General features: G+C 40.0%; 4 protein-coding genes across 5 annotated transcripts; 3 read left to right on the forward strand and 1 right to left on the reverse strand.

Annotated features, from left to right (window-relative positions):
• The first annotated feature begins 1,495 nt into the window (after positions 1-1,495).
• Positions 1,496-4,856, forward strand: LOC106301120 (probable mitochondrial-processing peptidase subunit alpha-1). Its single transcript, XM_013737446.1, has 13 exons — positions 1,496-1,622; positions 1,870-2,118; positions 2,211-2,507; positions 2,595-2,762; positions 2,859-3,026; positions 3,128-3,205; positions 3,317-3,383; positions 3,498-3,595; positions 3,819-3,888; positions 3,975-4,045; positions 4,146-4,195; positions 4,373-4,485; positions 4,592-4,856. Exons 1-13 carry the CDS (start codon positions 1,584-1,586, stop codon positions 4,636-4,638), a joined length of 1,515 nt encoding a protein of 504 aa, XP_013592900.1. The 5' UTR covers positions 1,496-1,583; the 3' UTR covers positions 4,639-4,856.
• Positions 4,857-5,450: 594 nt separating this feature from the next.
• Positions 5,451-10,757, forward strand: LOC106300444 (pentatricopeptide repeat-containing protein At1g51965, mitochondrial). Of its 2 annotated transcripts, XR_001262015.1 has the most exons (4): positions 5,451-6,262; positions 6,345-7,674; positions 9,529-9,619; positions 9,715-10,757. XR_001262015.1 is itself a non-coding variant. In XM_013736587.1 (2 exons), exons 1-2 carry the CDS (start codon positions 5,504-5,506, stop codon positions 7,545-7,547), a joined length of 1,962 nt encoding a protein of 653 aa, XP_013592041.1. In that variant the 5' UTR covers positions 5,451-5,503; the 3' UTR covers positions 7,548-7,789. The 2 variants fall into 2 exon arrangements, 1 of the variants encoding a protein (XP_013592041.1); XM_013736587.1 differs by lacking the exons at positions 9,529-9,619; positions 9,715-10,757 and having other exon boundaries at positions 6,345-7,789.
• On the forward strand, positions 9,608-10,608 carry LOC106297446 (putative nuclease HARBI1). The gene is made up of 3 exons (XM_013733682.1): positions 9,608-9,619; positions 9,715-10,378; positions 10,478-10,608. The coding sequence occupies exons 1-3, from the start codon at positions 9,608-9,610 to the stop codon at positions 10,606-10,608; spliced, it is 807 nt and encodes a 268-aa protein (XP_013589136.1).
• Positions 10,758-11,192: 435 nt separating the features above from the next.
• On the reverse strand, positions 11,193-13,749 carry LOC106297448. The gene is given in 6 exon segments (XM_013733683.1): positions 11,193-11,552; positions 11,651-11,706; positions 11,754-11,898; positions 12,003-12,013; positions 12,016-12,243; positions 13,335-13,749. Coding segments are annotated over 6 exon segments (1,215 nt in total).
• Positions 13,750-14,916: the final 1,167 nt, after the last annotated feature.

The following is a 14,916-nucleotide window of genomic DNA, read 5'->3' on the forward strand; positions in this document are numbered from 1 at the left end:
TTCGATCAGATTTTGGCATGGCCGATGGTAAATAAGAACCAACTATCATGTTCGAGGACGAAGCATATTCTGTCCAAGATCTTCATCACCCACAGATTGCAGAAAATTAGAGAGGTCCAAGGGACCTTCAGTAATGTCCAAATCAGGGGGAGTAATGCGTGTTGTACTCTTTTTCCTTCACCATGGTTTTGTCTCAATTGGGTTTTCCTGGTAAGGTTTTAATGAGGCAACATTAAAGCACATTACAAGCTCTAAATGGTTATGGCATCCAAGGGGGAGTGTTATGAACCAGATTGTGGATGACTCATAACCAAAAGATTATACCATCAGCGGCCCAAGAAAGAGAGAGTCGGCCAGCTTTTCCTTTTCCTTATGTCTTTATGTTTTCCTTTTTCCTAGTTGGATTATGATTTGTACTTTTTCCATTTATCTATGACGGTGTAATCTCCTATATAAGGAACCTCTATGTTATGAATAAAGATAGACTTTTCCATTACTTTCACAACATACCATAATTTGTTTTTCCTAAATATTGTTTACACTTGAATAATAGTGGATGTGATATAAGTTTTATAAATTATTAATTGAATAACAGGAGATTGCAAGTGAGTTTAAGTGATTTTGCGCAAATCCCAAATTGCATAACACTTGATTTGAAAAGAAATTTAAAATCACTGATTCAAGTAGGGGTGGACGTTCGGGTACTCATTCGGGTTCGGTTCGGGTCTATTCGGGTTTTGGGTTTTCGGGGTCAAAGATTTCAGCCTCATACGGATATTTCTAAGTTTCGGTTCGGTTCGGATCTTTGCGGGTTTGGTTCGGGTTTGGATAACCCATTAAAATTATTTTTAAAATTTTAAAATTCATTATATACTTTAATTTTTTCAAAATCTATAAACAAAATATTATATTACATAAAAATTTGAATAACATATGTCAAAATACCTAAACTTAACATATAATTTGATTTGATTTGAATATTTGGATAGATAGTCAATAGATATTTCAAATATTTTTGTCGTTTTGAGTATATTTTAGCTATTTTAGACATTTACTTTTGACTATTTATATACATTTTTAAGTATTTTGGACAATTTAAAAATATCTTATATATTTTGGAAGTTTTTAGTAGACAATAAATCTAAAATATTTTTATATAAGGGGGGTATAGAAATCAATTTTGGATATATTCGGATACCCGGAATACTTCGGTTCGGGTCGGGTTCGGTTTCGGTTCTTTAGATACCAAAATTTTGAACCCGTTCGGATATTTAATCAATTTTGGTTCGGGTTCGGTACTATTTTTTCGGATCAGGTTCAGGTTCGATTTTTTGGATTCAGATTTTTTGCCCAAGCCCTAGATTCAACATATGATTTTAAAGAAATCTCAAAATTTGTTGAAACTCTTATTTGAATACACCCCTTTTTAGACGGCTCCGTGAACTAATTCATCCGATGGGCCAAGCCCATATAAACATTTGGGCCTATGATAAGCAATACGTAAGCAGCAAAACTCGCAGTCTCTCTCACCTTCTCAATTCATCTCTTCCCTTCCCTTCCGATTTAGGGTTTCCACAGTCGCCATGTATCGCACGGCAGCTTCACGAGCCAGGGCTCTCAAGGTTTGTTACCTTAGCCTTTGATCGTTTCACGATTGATGTTCTCTTGTAAGCGTCTGGAACCTTCGCGTAGTGAATAGATTCGTCCTGATTTCGCCTACGTTCTCGGAAAATCTTTAGATCTGGATTGAATTACCCGCGATGATGGGACTGTTATTACTGCTTAGGTTTACGAGTTTCTGAAGTCAATCTAACTAGAAATGGATTTGCGACTCATCGATTGAAGAATCATATTCTTGTTTTGTGATAGGGATCTCTTAGCCGGAGTTTGAGACCGGCGCGTTATGCAAGTTCAAGTGCTGTTGCTACTAGTTCTTCTTCTTCTTCTCCAGGTTTCTTTAGCTGGTTGACTGGTGGATCATCTTCTTCGCTTACTTCATTGGACATGCCACTACAGGGTGTGTCTCTTCCTCCACCACTTGCTGACCTTGTTGAGCCAAGCAAACTTAAGATCACTACTCTCCCAAATGGTCTCAAAATCGCCTCAGAGATGTCTCCCGTAAGTAAAGCTTATGTTTTTTTTTTTCTCTGCTGAGAATCTTTTAAAATGCGGTAAATGAACTGAACGAAGTTATTATTTTGGTGTCTTAGAATCCGACAGCGTCCATTGGTTTGTATGTTGATTGTGGCTCTATCTACGAAGCTCCTTATTTCCATGGAGCAACGCATTTGCTTGAGAGGATGGCCTTCAAGAGCACGAGAAACAGGAGCCATCTACGTCTCGTGAGGGAGATTGAGGCTATTGGAGGCAACACCTCGGCATCTGCGTCTCGGGAGCAGATGAGTTACACTATTGATGCTCTTAAGACCTATGTCCCTGAAATGGTTGAAGTTCTTATTGACAGTGTGAGGAACCCTGCTTTCTTGGATTGGGAAGTCAACGAAGAGGTGAATCCCTTTTTTCTCCTTTGTTGTTATTTTAGTAACTCTTGTGAAATTATTTATGTGACGTATTGTCTTGTGGTTATTTGGCAGCTACGTAAGATGAAGCTAGAGATAGCGGAACTTGCAAAGAACCCTATGGGGCTTCTCATGGAGGCCGTTCACTCTGCTGGTTATTCCGGTGCATTGGCGAATCCTCTGTACGCACCTGAGTCTGCTTTGGACAGATTGAATGGGGAACTCTTGGAGGAGTTTATGGCTGTAAGACCGCATCAGCTTTTGAGAATCTCTGTGATTACAGTCGTTTACTTTAATTAATGTCCTTATTTGCTTACTCATTTGATATGGGAATTTCAGGAGAATTTCACTGCTGCGCGTATGGTGCTGGCGGCAAGTGGAGTTGAACACGAGGAACTTTTAAAAGTTGTTGAGCCATTGACTTCTGACCTTCCTAATGTACCGCGCCAAGCGGAACCAAAATCTCAGTATACTGGTGGAGATTTCCGCCAACATACTGGTGGAGAGGTAATCATGACAGATTTGCTTTCATTGAAAAAGTGTGTTTGAGATGAAAGTGTATTTATGTCACAATACTACTTGAGCTTATTCTGTTCTGTCATCTTCAGGCTACGCACTTTGCTCTCGCCTTTGAGGTTCCTGGCTGGAATAACGAGAAAGAAGCAGTTATCGCCACTGTTCTCCAGGTTTCTAACTTGAATATTTAATGTTTGCTTGTGTTAAAAATATTTACTTGTTTTAATCAAATTCTATTCATTAGCATAGACTGAATATAATTTAATTCGAATTGCTATTAGATGCTTATGGGAGGAGGTGGCTCGTTCTCTGCTGGAGGCCCTGGAAAAGGAATGCACTCATGGCTATGTAAGTCAATTCTTGTGTTTATATCGCTTTCTGTTTTCACGTTTGTTGAACTAGTTCATTACAAGTTCTCAAGCGATCAGTAATAGTGATAAATATTCCTATGTCTGTTTACAGATCTCCGTATTCTTAACGAATACCAGCAAGTGCAGTCATGCACTGCTTTCAGTAGCATCTTTAACAACACCGGGTTGTTTGGAATCTATGGTTGCTCGGTTAGTTTCAGCAATCCTCATCTATGCTCTTCCTTATAAATCAACTATCCACTTAATCTCATTGATTATAGTTGTAATTTGTGTGGGTATTAATACCTTTAACTTAAGGAATATCGATTTTGTGGGGGTATTAGGCTTTGTCTAGTTTGTGTGACTTGACGACTTCTTTGCTTCATATGTGTTCTAGTACATATTGTGATACGATTTACATCCATGAGTGCAGAGTCCCGAGTTCGCTGCAAAAGCAATTGAATTAGCAGCTAAAGAAATGAAAGATGTTGCCGGAGGAAAAGGTTTGCAGTTTGTTTCTTCTGTTTTCTCCTATTATAATCTTAACAAGTCGAAGCTGTTGTTTACATCTGTTTATTTGTTTGGACAGTTAATCAGAAGCATCTTGATCGCGCCAAGGCGGCCACAAAATCTGCAGTTCTGATGAATTTGGAATCACAAGTATTCCCTCACTAAGATCAAACCATTTTGCTTGAAAAGCATGTTTGTTCGATTCGAACCGATTAGATTTTACTAACGAGTTAATGTATGTCCTATGCAGATGATTGCAGCAGAAGACATTGGCAGGCAGATTCTTACATACGGAGAGAGGTACACGCAAATGTCTTTTAGAAAAGAAAAAAATTAAAGACAGCTTAGTATTCTCCTTGCGCATCATAGCGTGTACACGCAAATGTCTTTTAGAAAAGAAAAAAATTAAAGACAGCTTAGTATTCTTCTTGCGCATCATAGTGTGTTTATAAATGAATAAATAAATAATTATTGCAGGAAACCAGTTGAGCAATTCCTGAAGACAGTTGATGGACTAACCTTGAAGGACATTACAGATTTCACCAGCAAGATTATCTCAAAGCCTTTGACAATGGGTTCCTTCGGAGATGGTAAACAAGTTTTCACTTTTTTCTTACTAGTTTTATGTGTTTTTAATGTCATCAAAAAATCAAGATTTTGTGTCATGAAATCGTGTCTGGTTCTTTCTTTTGGCAGTGTTGTCTGTTCCTAGCTACGACACCGTAAGCAGCAAGTTTTCTTGAAGCAGCAAACAAGTTGCGAGAAAATCTACAATACCTTGGGACATGTAAAATAAAGAAGGATCTTTGGGAAAAGAAGACTGGACCATTTATAAAATTTCTATTTTTTACGAAATGGATTTTGTTTCCATCGACAATTGAAATGGCTTGCATTTTTCCTGTCCGTCTCGCCAACTTTCAAGAATTATTTGTATTCCAATAAATATTTTTTCACAACTTCATGCAGTTATGCTACTTACTGTGTCATTTTTCACAATTTGTTTTACTTGTTTGAACATGAAACAGGTATCTTTTGGGCATGGTAGCTAGGTAAGCAATGGGGTCGCTCGTGGGTAATTTGACAAGGAGGAGCCAACGGTAAGGTAACGACGAAAATTTGTTTATGGAATGATGATCTGTAACTCTATTACTACATTTAATAGGGCACAACTGTAACCCTCATCTTTGAAGGAAGAATCAAATGCTGAAAAGAGACGACACTTTTCTTTCCTGTTCTTGTCTCGATTCTCAAGTTTATTGTTCGTTTTATCAAACTTGTAATATGTCATTTGAAAAATATCTAGTGGAAGGATCACACTTAGAAGCGTTTCAGTTTTTAATTCAGCTATATACAACATAGATGGATTGTTTGATAAACTTCAAGACATGATCTTGTAGAGAATTATGAGTAGACTAGACTCTCTCGTAAGCTACACAGCCTACACTGTTGTGGTCGATTAAGGAGAGATTAATCTTCACAATTGTGTAATAAGTGGACCGTAGCAATTATAGGCCCATTTATCCCAACTTAGGCCCATTTAAAATAAAAACGGTCATCTACATCGAGGCTTCTTACTCGAGAGAACTCGTTCCCTTCTCCGCCGCAAACATGAGGCTTCTTCACCGCCGTTTCTTTATCTTCACCGATGGAATTTTCGGAGCCAACAGGCGAGGATACGCCACCAATTATGTTGCCAAGGTCACTTCATCATCTCCCTCCGGGCGATCTCTCTCCGCCGAAGTTTCCCTTCCTAATCCCCTCCCCTCCGACATACGCGGCTACCCTCTCCCTCGCCGTCACCTCATCTGCCGAGCAACCAATCTCCTTCTCCGCCACGAAACCTCTTCCGATCCCTTCTCCGAGCTCTCCGATTACCTCTCTTCCCTCTCACTCTCCCTAACTCCCGACGAAGCTTCAGAGATTCTCAAATCCCTAAACTGCCCTCGCCTGGCCGTCGATTTCTTCCACTTCGTCCCCTCCGTGTGCCCTAGCTCTCACCACGACCCGTTCCTCTACAACCGCATCATCTTGATCCTCTCCAAGTCTAACCTCCCCGACAGATTCGATCGCGTCCGTTCGATTCTCGATCTGATGGTGAAGTCTAACGTACGTGGCAACATCTCCACCGTTAATATCTTAATAGGTTTCTTCGGGAACGCGGAAGATTTAGAAATGTGCTTAGGGCTGGTGAAGAAATGGGAGTTAAAGATGAACTCTTTCACATACAAGTGTCTCCTTCAAGCTTACTTAAGGTCTCGTGATTCTTCGAAAGCATTCGATGTGTACTGCGAGATTAGAAGAGGAGGGCATAAGCTCGACGTCTTCGCTTACAATATGTTGCTTGATGCTTTAGCTAAAGATGAAAAGGTACTTACTTCTAAATTTCCTTCACACAAACTAAAACTTGAGTTTCATGTATAAAGGATGAAAATGTACATTCTTTTGTCAGATTGATCAGGCATGCCAAGTTTTCGAAGACATGATGAGAAAGCATTGTAGAGGAGATGAGTATTCCTACACGATTATGATCAGGACAATGGGAAGAATTGGGAAGTACAATAAAGCTGTTGATCTATTCAATGAGATGATAACTGAAGGGCTTACTCTCAACGTGGTTGGTTACAATACTCTTATGCAAGTTCTCGCAAAAGGAAAGATGGTTGATAAGGCTATTCAGGTTTTCTCCAAGATGGTTGAAACGGGTTGTCGTCCCAACGAGTATACGTACAGTCTGGTTTTGAATCTTTTAGTAGCTGTAGGTCAGCTTGTGAAGTTAGATGGGATTGTGGAGATGTCCAAGAGGTATATGACTCAGGGGATATATTCTTATTTGGTTAGAACGCTGAGTAAACTAGGGCATGTGAGTGAGGCTCACCGGCTGTTTTGTGATATGTGGAGCTTCCCTGTGAAAGGACAGAGGGATAGTTACATGTCGATGCTTGAGAGTTTATGCGGTGCGGGTAAAACAGTTGAAGCTATAGAGATGTTGAGCAAGATCCATGAGAAAGGTGTGGTTACGGATACCATGATGTACAACACCGTGTTCTCTGCGCTTGGGAAGCAAAAGCAAGTATCTCATATTCATGATCTCTTCGAGAAAATGAAAAAAGATGGTCCGTGTCCAGACATATTCACGTATAATATACTCATCTCTAGTTTTGGTCGTGTGGGAGAAGTTGATGAAGCTATCAAAATCTTCGAGGAGCTTGAGAGTAGTGACTGTAAACCGGACATTGTTTCGTACAACTCTTTGATTAATTGCTTGGGGAAGAACGGTGATGTTGATGAAGCTCACCTGAGGTTCAAGGAGATGCAGGAGAGAGGATTAAACCCTGATGTGGTCACATACAGCACTCTGATGGAATGCTTTGGGAAGACGGAGAGAGTCGAAATGGCGTATAGATTGTTCGAAGAGATGCTTGTTAAAGGGTGTCAACCGAACATTGTGACGTACAACATATTACTTGATTGTCTAGAGAAGAGTGGAAGAACCGCTGAAGCAGTTGATATGTACACGAGGATGAAACAGCAAGGACTCACACCTGATTCCATTACTTACAGTGTTCTTGAACGGTTGCAGTCTGGCTCTCATGGAAAGTCACGGATTCGTAGGAAGAATCCGATAACAGGTTGGGTGGTCAGTCCTCTGTAGCCACGTGAAGTAGTGAAACAAGGTTTTGAGAAAGATACTTGGCTGGAGAATGAAAACTCCAGATTTTATTGAGGCTTTTTCAGTGAACTCTGTACAAACACCGTCTTCTCCGTAGTGTGATGATCAGGTTAGAGTACCTGAAGCTCAAAGATTTTGATTTATGATAGATTAGATGATACATTTATGTTTGAAGGGTTTGCTTATTGCATCACATAGTTCTTTAATGCATTGGTTCCTCACTGTTTGCTCCTTGTTGAATTAGTAGAGCTGGAAGTTTAGAATAAGATTATGTACCTAGATTGATCAACAATGTTTTACAGTCTTATAGAGAGATTATAGTATCCAAAACCTCGACTACAAATTCTGTATTATCAAATTTTATTTTATCCATTTGCAGTTTTGTATTGTTTTCTTTTAATCTTCAAGATTTTCGCAAAAGGGTACAATAAAAACATAACTTTGTGATTTAACTATAGAAAATTATAACCCTAAATTTGCATCAGGCAACACTGAAAATTCATTGCTAAATTCTTGAAGAGAAAAAAAAAAGGTTTTACAGAATCATGTAGCTAGAACAAGAATAGCGATGTTGCTGCTGTTGCGGCAAACTCTCGCCGCTACCGCGATACTTGGAGGCTATATCCGGTTCCTCTCAGAAAGCCGATGAGGTGCGCTATGCGAACGTTGCTTCGCCTTAAACGACTGTGTATTCTCCATGTAGCCAGGACCAGGAGTGTTCATTCCATAGCCAGACTGAGCATTTCCACAAACCCTTTTACTAGGACACTGCATTACATAGGCCCTGTTCGTTTGGAGGTTGCTAGCGTCACTTCAGCGTCTAAACGGTGTTCGTTTACCGGTCGCGGGCTCAGCGACTGATCGTAGCGACCGGACGCTAGCGACCCGCGATTAAAAATTTTGATCGCCGATAAATTCAGCGTTTGCTACCAAAAACCTGCGATCAAAAAAAAAAATCAAAATACAAAATACAAAAACACCCTCAATCTATCTTCAAAATTACAAAACAATACCCTTAACCTAAAACTTTCTCACGCCTCAGCTCTCTCTCTCTCTTCGCCATCTCTCATGCCTCTCTTCTCTCATGCCTCAGCTCTCTCTCTCTCTATCTCTCCCTCTTCAGCATCTCTCACGCCTCTCTTCACCATCTCTCACGCCTCAGCTCTCTCTCTCTCCCTTCACCATCTCTCACGCCTCTCTTCACCATCTCTTCACGATCTCTCTCACACGTCTCTCACCATCTCTCACGCCTCAGCTCTCTCAAAGGTCAGTTCTCTCTCTCTCTCTCTCCCTCTCTCTCTCTCCCTCTCCCTCTCTCTCTCCCTCCCTCTCTCTCTCTCTCTGCGTTTTGTGTTAGGATAATGGAACCTTTAGATTAATTAAGTTGGATGTTGGGTTTTTTGATTCTTGATATGGGTTGCTTTTAGATTTAAGATTCCTCTCTCTCTCTCTCTCTCTGCGTTTTGTGTTAGGATAATGGAACCTTTAGATTAATTAAGTTGGATGTTGGGTTTTTTGATTCTTGATATGGGTTGCTTTTAGATTTAAGATTTTGATTATCAAATCTCTGTTTTGTAATACATGGGTACCAGACCTTGCAACTCTGTACGTTCCTTTGATCTCTATCTCAGAAACCAATACATGTGTGTTATTGGCATTTGTGAAGGAATCTAAATATCTGAACTTACATTCGTAGATGTGGGGTTATATAATAGTTTATTATTATTATGTAGAATCAGTGACATTAAATGTATCCTTGTGGGGATTATATGTTTAGAGTTTGTGTTTCACTTAGTTCTGCAGATTGCTTTAACTTGGGTTTGTCGGATTACAGCCTGCTTGTGTGAGCTAGAACCTGTTGTTTCTTAAAATTTCGTTTATACATTGGTTATTACCATTTATTGCTTCCTTCGCATTGCCATCAATATATACATGTGCCTTTCTTTTTTTATTGTTGTTGTAGGTGTGTGTTCTACTTGGTTCTCCGAGCTCTTGATACTATCTTTTCAGATTTGGACATAAATCACAACTAGACAGAAAGAATGGCTAATGATGTAAGATTCTAATACAGCTCTTGTTTCTTAGATGTTTCTGTTTTTTTTTTTGCGACTTAGATTGCAGTAATTGTTAAGCCAATGAATGTTTGCAGATGGTTAGGTGGTACATGGATGATGATGATGATGAGGACGATGTGCTTAAGCCAGAGAGATTACTTCAAAGAACAGATCGAGGTGCTGGATGGCATCATGTTCAGCAGTTTATGCACGGGTCAGATGATGATCGATACTGGCCATTTTTTAAAGATTGTATTGGAGCATTGGATGGAACTCATATCTCAGTTCGCCCACCGAAGCGAAATGCCGAAGCATACAGGGGTAGAAAACAGGAGCCGACCATGAATGTCCTTGCTATATGTAACTTTGATATGAAGTTCATATATGCTTTTGTGGGTGTCCCGGGTAGAGCACATGACACAAAGGTATTGACTTATTGTGCGAGGAATGAGCCCTTTTTTCCACATCCTCCAAATGGAAAGTATTATTTGGTTGATGCTGGATATCCCACAAGAACAGGGTATCTTGGTCCGTATCGTAGAGTTCGGTATCATCTCGATCAGTTCAACAGAGGAGGACCGCCAACGAACACTCGAGAGGTGTTCAACCGGAGACATTCAAGCATGCGATCTGTGATTGAGCGGACATTTGGAGTGTGGAAAGCAAAATGGAGAATTCTTGACCGTAGGCATCCAAAGTATGGTTTGATCAAATGGATAAAGCTAGTAACATCAACGATGACTCTACACAACTTCATACGTGATTCACATCGAGAAGATAATGATTTTGTGCGTTGGCAAAGAAGAGAAGAATATCATACACATGGTGATGATGATGATGATGAAAATGAAGATGAAGAAGAAAAAGAAGAAGATGGTGATGGTCATGGTGGACATATTCCATATGAGCCGACTGGTGATAGAGCCATGGAAGGTTTACGTGATCATATTGGTAATGAGTTGAGTAGAGGATATCGATTACCTTACTAGATTATTTGATTTGAGTTTATACTGATTTTTATTATTAGTTACTCGTATGACCACTTTCCCTATTGTTTAAATAGAAATCTTTGTAACAATTGTGAGAGAATTTCTGATTTAGACCAGGGATTTTCTTAATAAGGAAACTCTTATAATAAGCTATAGTTTTCTTCTTCTAGGGGAATGATAAAGTTGATGTGTGAATGGCTCGTGGGGTGTTCTTCCCATCATTACACTTTCGGATTATTTAAAAAGGAATAAGTCTTGGTATTCGAATTCTAAATATAATGAACAAAAGTGAACTTGTACAGAGAAAAATATAAGAAACTGAAACAATTAGACATCTTGCCTTCTTTCCTCCATAGTGTGATTTATTACACTTTACAGTTTTAATGATTTAGCCACATTTTTTACGAAACCTAAATACACAAGAGCAAATGTATGTCAAAAATAAATATTTGGTCGCCAGCGATACCGAAACGAATAACATAGCGACAACCGCTGCGATCAATCTCGCGACATGGAAACGAACAACTCAGCGACAACCGCTGCGATCAACCTCGCGACCTTCAAACGAACAACTATCAGCGACATTATGTCGCAGTCGCTGGTCGCTGACTCTGGTCGCTGACGCTGGCGACCACGAAACGAACAGAGCCATAGTAGCGATTATTATTAGCCGCGTGATGGTGAGATGAAGAGGTTAGTCTCGGTGTCGTCGCAAACTTCGATGAAGATGATAATCTTGGCGTGCTTTGCGCAGTCCCAAACTTCCACTTCTCCTTTGGTAAGTTCAGCTCCAAATCACTCCCTCGGTAAACAAAACCGTCTTCATATTCAGACATTGGGACAAGATTGTGCATTTGCCTAGGTTTACGTCTCCTCTTAAACATGTCATGGACCTGCACAATCTTTTGATGTCTCTCTTCACGCGCCACTTCATCGAACTTATCCTATCAATTATCAGAATCAGACAACACACTTTTAAAGTCTTGGTTTTGGCTTAAAGAACAAGAAGGCAATAGAAGCGGTATGTTGGTTGGTTCTTTACAAAGGAGTGTCGTGGTTGAAACATGTTGCTGTACTCTTTCTTGTGGCAGCTATTGCGTTTAGACCGCTGAACATGTTGCTGTACTCTTTCTTGTGGCAGCTATTGCGTTTAGAACGCACAGCGGTTTGGACTCTAATCAAAGCTTGTATGCTATGCAGCATCGCAGCGGCGCGTTTCCTTACCAAGTATCCTCTCACTAGAGCTTGCAGCTTCACTATACCTTTCAAAGCTCGTAATGCTTTCCTCGCCTTACCATTAAAACAAAATTTCAAATAAAACAATTATTTCTAATCAAAGATTCTAACGTTAATAAATCTTTGGAAATAAACGTTTTCAAGATTTGGAAATTTACCAAAGAGCCCCAAAGACCTTTTGGATTTTCACAGCGGCCCAACGTTCCTCCCACGTGATGATATCTCCCGCTCTTCCTTCACCGGTCAGTCTAGCCATTTCCGCAGCTGCTTTATCCACAGAAACCCCTGCTTCTGCGGCTGTAGCTGCTGCGGTTGCTACAGCAATCGCGTTCTTGTTTTGTTCCTTCTCTTTATCGGAACCATCGTCGGAAATGAGTCTCTTCTTTGTGCCAAACAATCCTTTAGAGCATCCCCATTAGTGAACTCCCTCTTGGGGTTCATAGGAATTTTTTAATATGTTTCTGGTGGGGCCATGAATAGTGATGAACCTGTATCTATTTTGCTCTTCCATTGGTGAACCTGAAGATGAGGTTCTTAGGAATTTAAAAAAATATTTTTAATATTTTTTAAAAAATTTTATTCAATACAATGAGAATTCATGAACATACAAATATTATTCATCTAGATTACCAAACTTTTGCCATATATTTTCAGCTAAATCAGCTTTCAAATGATCATGTATCTGTTGATCCCGAATTTGATTGCGAATGGGAAGCATATTACTGATATAGGATGGGGTGTCCGTAGAGTACGACAAATCAACCTGGGAACTTCTGCTTGACTCTCCTGCCACGAAGTCAGATGTATCAAACATAGTGTATCCGTGTCGTTCGTTCTCTACTATCATATTGTCCAGTATGACAGAAGTTCTCATAATCCTTCCTATCTTTTCCTTATCCCATAGTCGAGCTGGGTTTTTAACTATTGCAACCTCGATTGCAATACTCCAAAAGCATGTTCGACATCTTTTCTGACGGATTCTTGACGTTCAGCAAATAGCTCTGCTTTATGACCTTGAGGAAGTGGGATGGATTGGATAAATGTTGACCATTTCGGATAGATTCCGTCGGTAAGGTAGTACGAGATACGATAATTGTGGCCGTTGACCTTGAATTTAACTTTAGGAGCTCGACCTTGTAAAATGTCATCAAAAACTGGTGACCGATCAAGAACATTAATATCGTTGAGGGTACTTGGTAATCCGAAAAATGCGTGCCATATCCAAAGATCATGTGATGTCACAGCCTCTAAGACAATTGTCGGCTTTGCTGAACCACGCGTGTACTGCCCTCTCCAAGCCGTTGGGCAGTTTTTCCACTCCCAATGCATACAGTCGATGCTGCCTATCATCCCTGGAAACCCGCGTACCTCTCCAACATCGAGTAATCGTTGAAGATCTTCCGGTGTAGGTCTCCTTAGATACTCATCTCCAAACAATTCTATTATCCCATTAGTGAAATTTTCCAAACATAAAAGTGCAGTACTCTCACCAAGTCGGAGATACTCGTCATACGTATCTCCCGATTGACCATATGCCAGCATACGTATAGCTGTTGTACACTTTTGAAGTGCAGATAGCCCGTACCTTCCGTGAGCATTTCTTCGTTGCTTAAAGTATGGAACATCATTACTTAGGCGATCGACAATGCGAAGGAACAACAGCTTATTCATTCGAAAACGCCGCCTAAACATTTGCGGTGGGTATGTAGGATTTCCCCCGAAATAGTCGTTCCAAAGTATATTGTGACCTTGTTCCCGATCTCTTTCGATATAAGTTCGTCTCCTCGGCTTGTTGGCTTGAACATCAACTATTGTGTCGAAGGTGGAATCAATTTCCTGGTCGAACATTTCGTCAAAAGCTTCGTTTAACATTTCATCTACGCCACTAGACGATGAGGAAGACATCGTTTTTTTTTTTGGAAATTTTGTTAAGTGGTTTTGAAATAAAGGCAGAGGTTTGGAAATTTGGTTAACTGGTTTGGAAAAAGTTTTAAAAGAAGAAGTTGACTGGTTTTGAAGTTGGAAATAAAGGTAGAGATAGACAATTTTAAAAAGAAGTTGAGAGGCAATTTGTTTTAGTGGTCTGAAGAAGTAGAGAGACACTTTTAAGAAGTTGAGTTTGTTTTTCATTTGAGAAATAAAGAGAGACATAGTTTATATAGATAGAGTGCATCAGTACAAGTTTTAAAAAAAGAAGAAGTCGACATAATTTTACATAACCCGTGATTGAAAATATAAGTGTAGATACAAAATTCTACACTTTCCCGTGAAACAAACAGACAAAAACAGAGAGAAAGAAGTTGCCATGAACCCGTGACCTGCAGTACAACCCGTGACCTGGAAATCCAAAACAGAAGAGCGCAGTATACCCGTGACATGCAACACAAAACAAGGAAGAAAACAATTTATATCAGAATCGTGAATAGCAAACTAAACAGAACACAAGCAAATAAACTAAACAAGCAACTAAACATGATCGTAAAGGTAGCAAGCAACTGACCAAATTCTCTACAAAATTGTCTACTGAACAAGCAAATAAACAGATAAAGCATAACAGATAAAGCAAACAATTTGTCTACCAAACTGACCAGATCATAGCATTTCAGAAACGAGTTTGTTCTTCAGAGACACTTCTATATCAGAGAGTGTATCTTTTCGGGCAAGGAGACGATCAAGAAGTTTCTGTTTGCCTATGTTTTCTTTCACAACAAGCATGCTGTGTAGTTGATCAAAAGCTGCTTCTTTCCCATGCTTCTTGCGTTTGGCTGCTTTGCAAGCCTTAACACCAGGAGGCCTAACCTCTTCCTCGTCAGGCACCATCCCCGCAGCTTCCTTCCTTTTGTCCTTTACACCATCTCTGGACAGACAGTTTGATCTCCATTTCTGATCAAACCTAAGTTCCCTCCACGCATGTTCAAGGCTGAACTTGGCCTGGTAGTCATTTAAGAAGATGTCATGGGCAGCCTTCATGACATCATTCTCATTTTGGCCACTAGCTTGCTCCTTCAAAGCGGCCTCATAGCTTCCCACAAACTTGCACACCTGCTCATTCAGTCTTCCCCACCTCTGCTT

Source organism: Brassica oleracea, chromosome C6, assembly GCF_000695525.1.
Source record: "Brassica oleracea var. oleracea cultivar TO1000 chromosome C6, BOL, whole genome shotgun sequence".
Taxonomy (NCBI): domain Eukaryota; kingdom Viridiplantae; phylum Streptophyta; class Magnoliopsida; order Brassicales; family Brassicaceae; genus Brassica; species Brassica oleracea.

What these genes read in the sequence shown, in the direction of transcription:
- LOC106301120 (XM_013737446.1), top strand. Translation starts at nt 1,584, where the DNA reads ATGTATCGCACGGCAGCTTCACGAGCCAGGGCTCTCAAG. An exon ending in AGGAATGCACTCATGGCTAT is followed by an intron (nt 3,384 to 3,497) that starts GTAAGTCAATTC and finishes GTCTGTTTACAG; the next exon opens with ATCTCCGTATTCTTAACGAA. An exon ending in AATGGGTTCCTTCGGAGATG is followed by an intron (nt 4,486 to 4,591) that starts GTAAACAAGTTT and finishes TTCTTTTGGCAG; the next exon opens with TGTTGTCTGTTCCTAGCTAC.
- LOC106300444 (XM_013736587.1), top strand. Translation starts at nt 5,504, where the DNA reads ATGAGGCTTCTTCACCGCCGTTTCTTTATCTTCACCGATGGAATTTTC. An exon ending in CTTTAGCTAAAGATGAAAAG is followed by an intron (nt 6,263 to 6,344) that starts GTACTTACTTCT and finishes TTCTTTTGTCAG; the next exon opens with ATTGATCAGGCATGCCAAGT.
- LOC106297446 (XM_013733682.1), top strand. An exon ending in GACTCTACACAACTTCATAC is followed by an intron (nt 10,379 to 10,477) that starts GTGATTCACATC and finishes ATGAAGATGAAG; the next exon opens with AAGAAAAAGAAGAAGATGGT.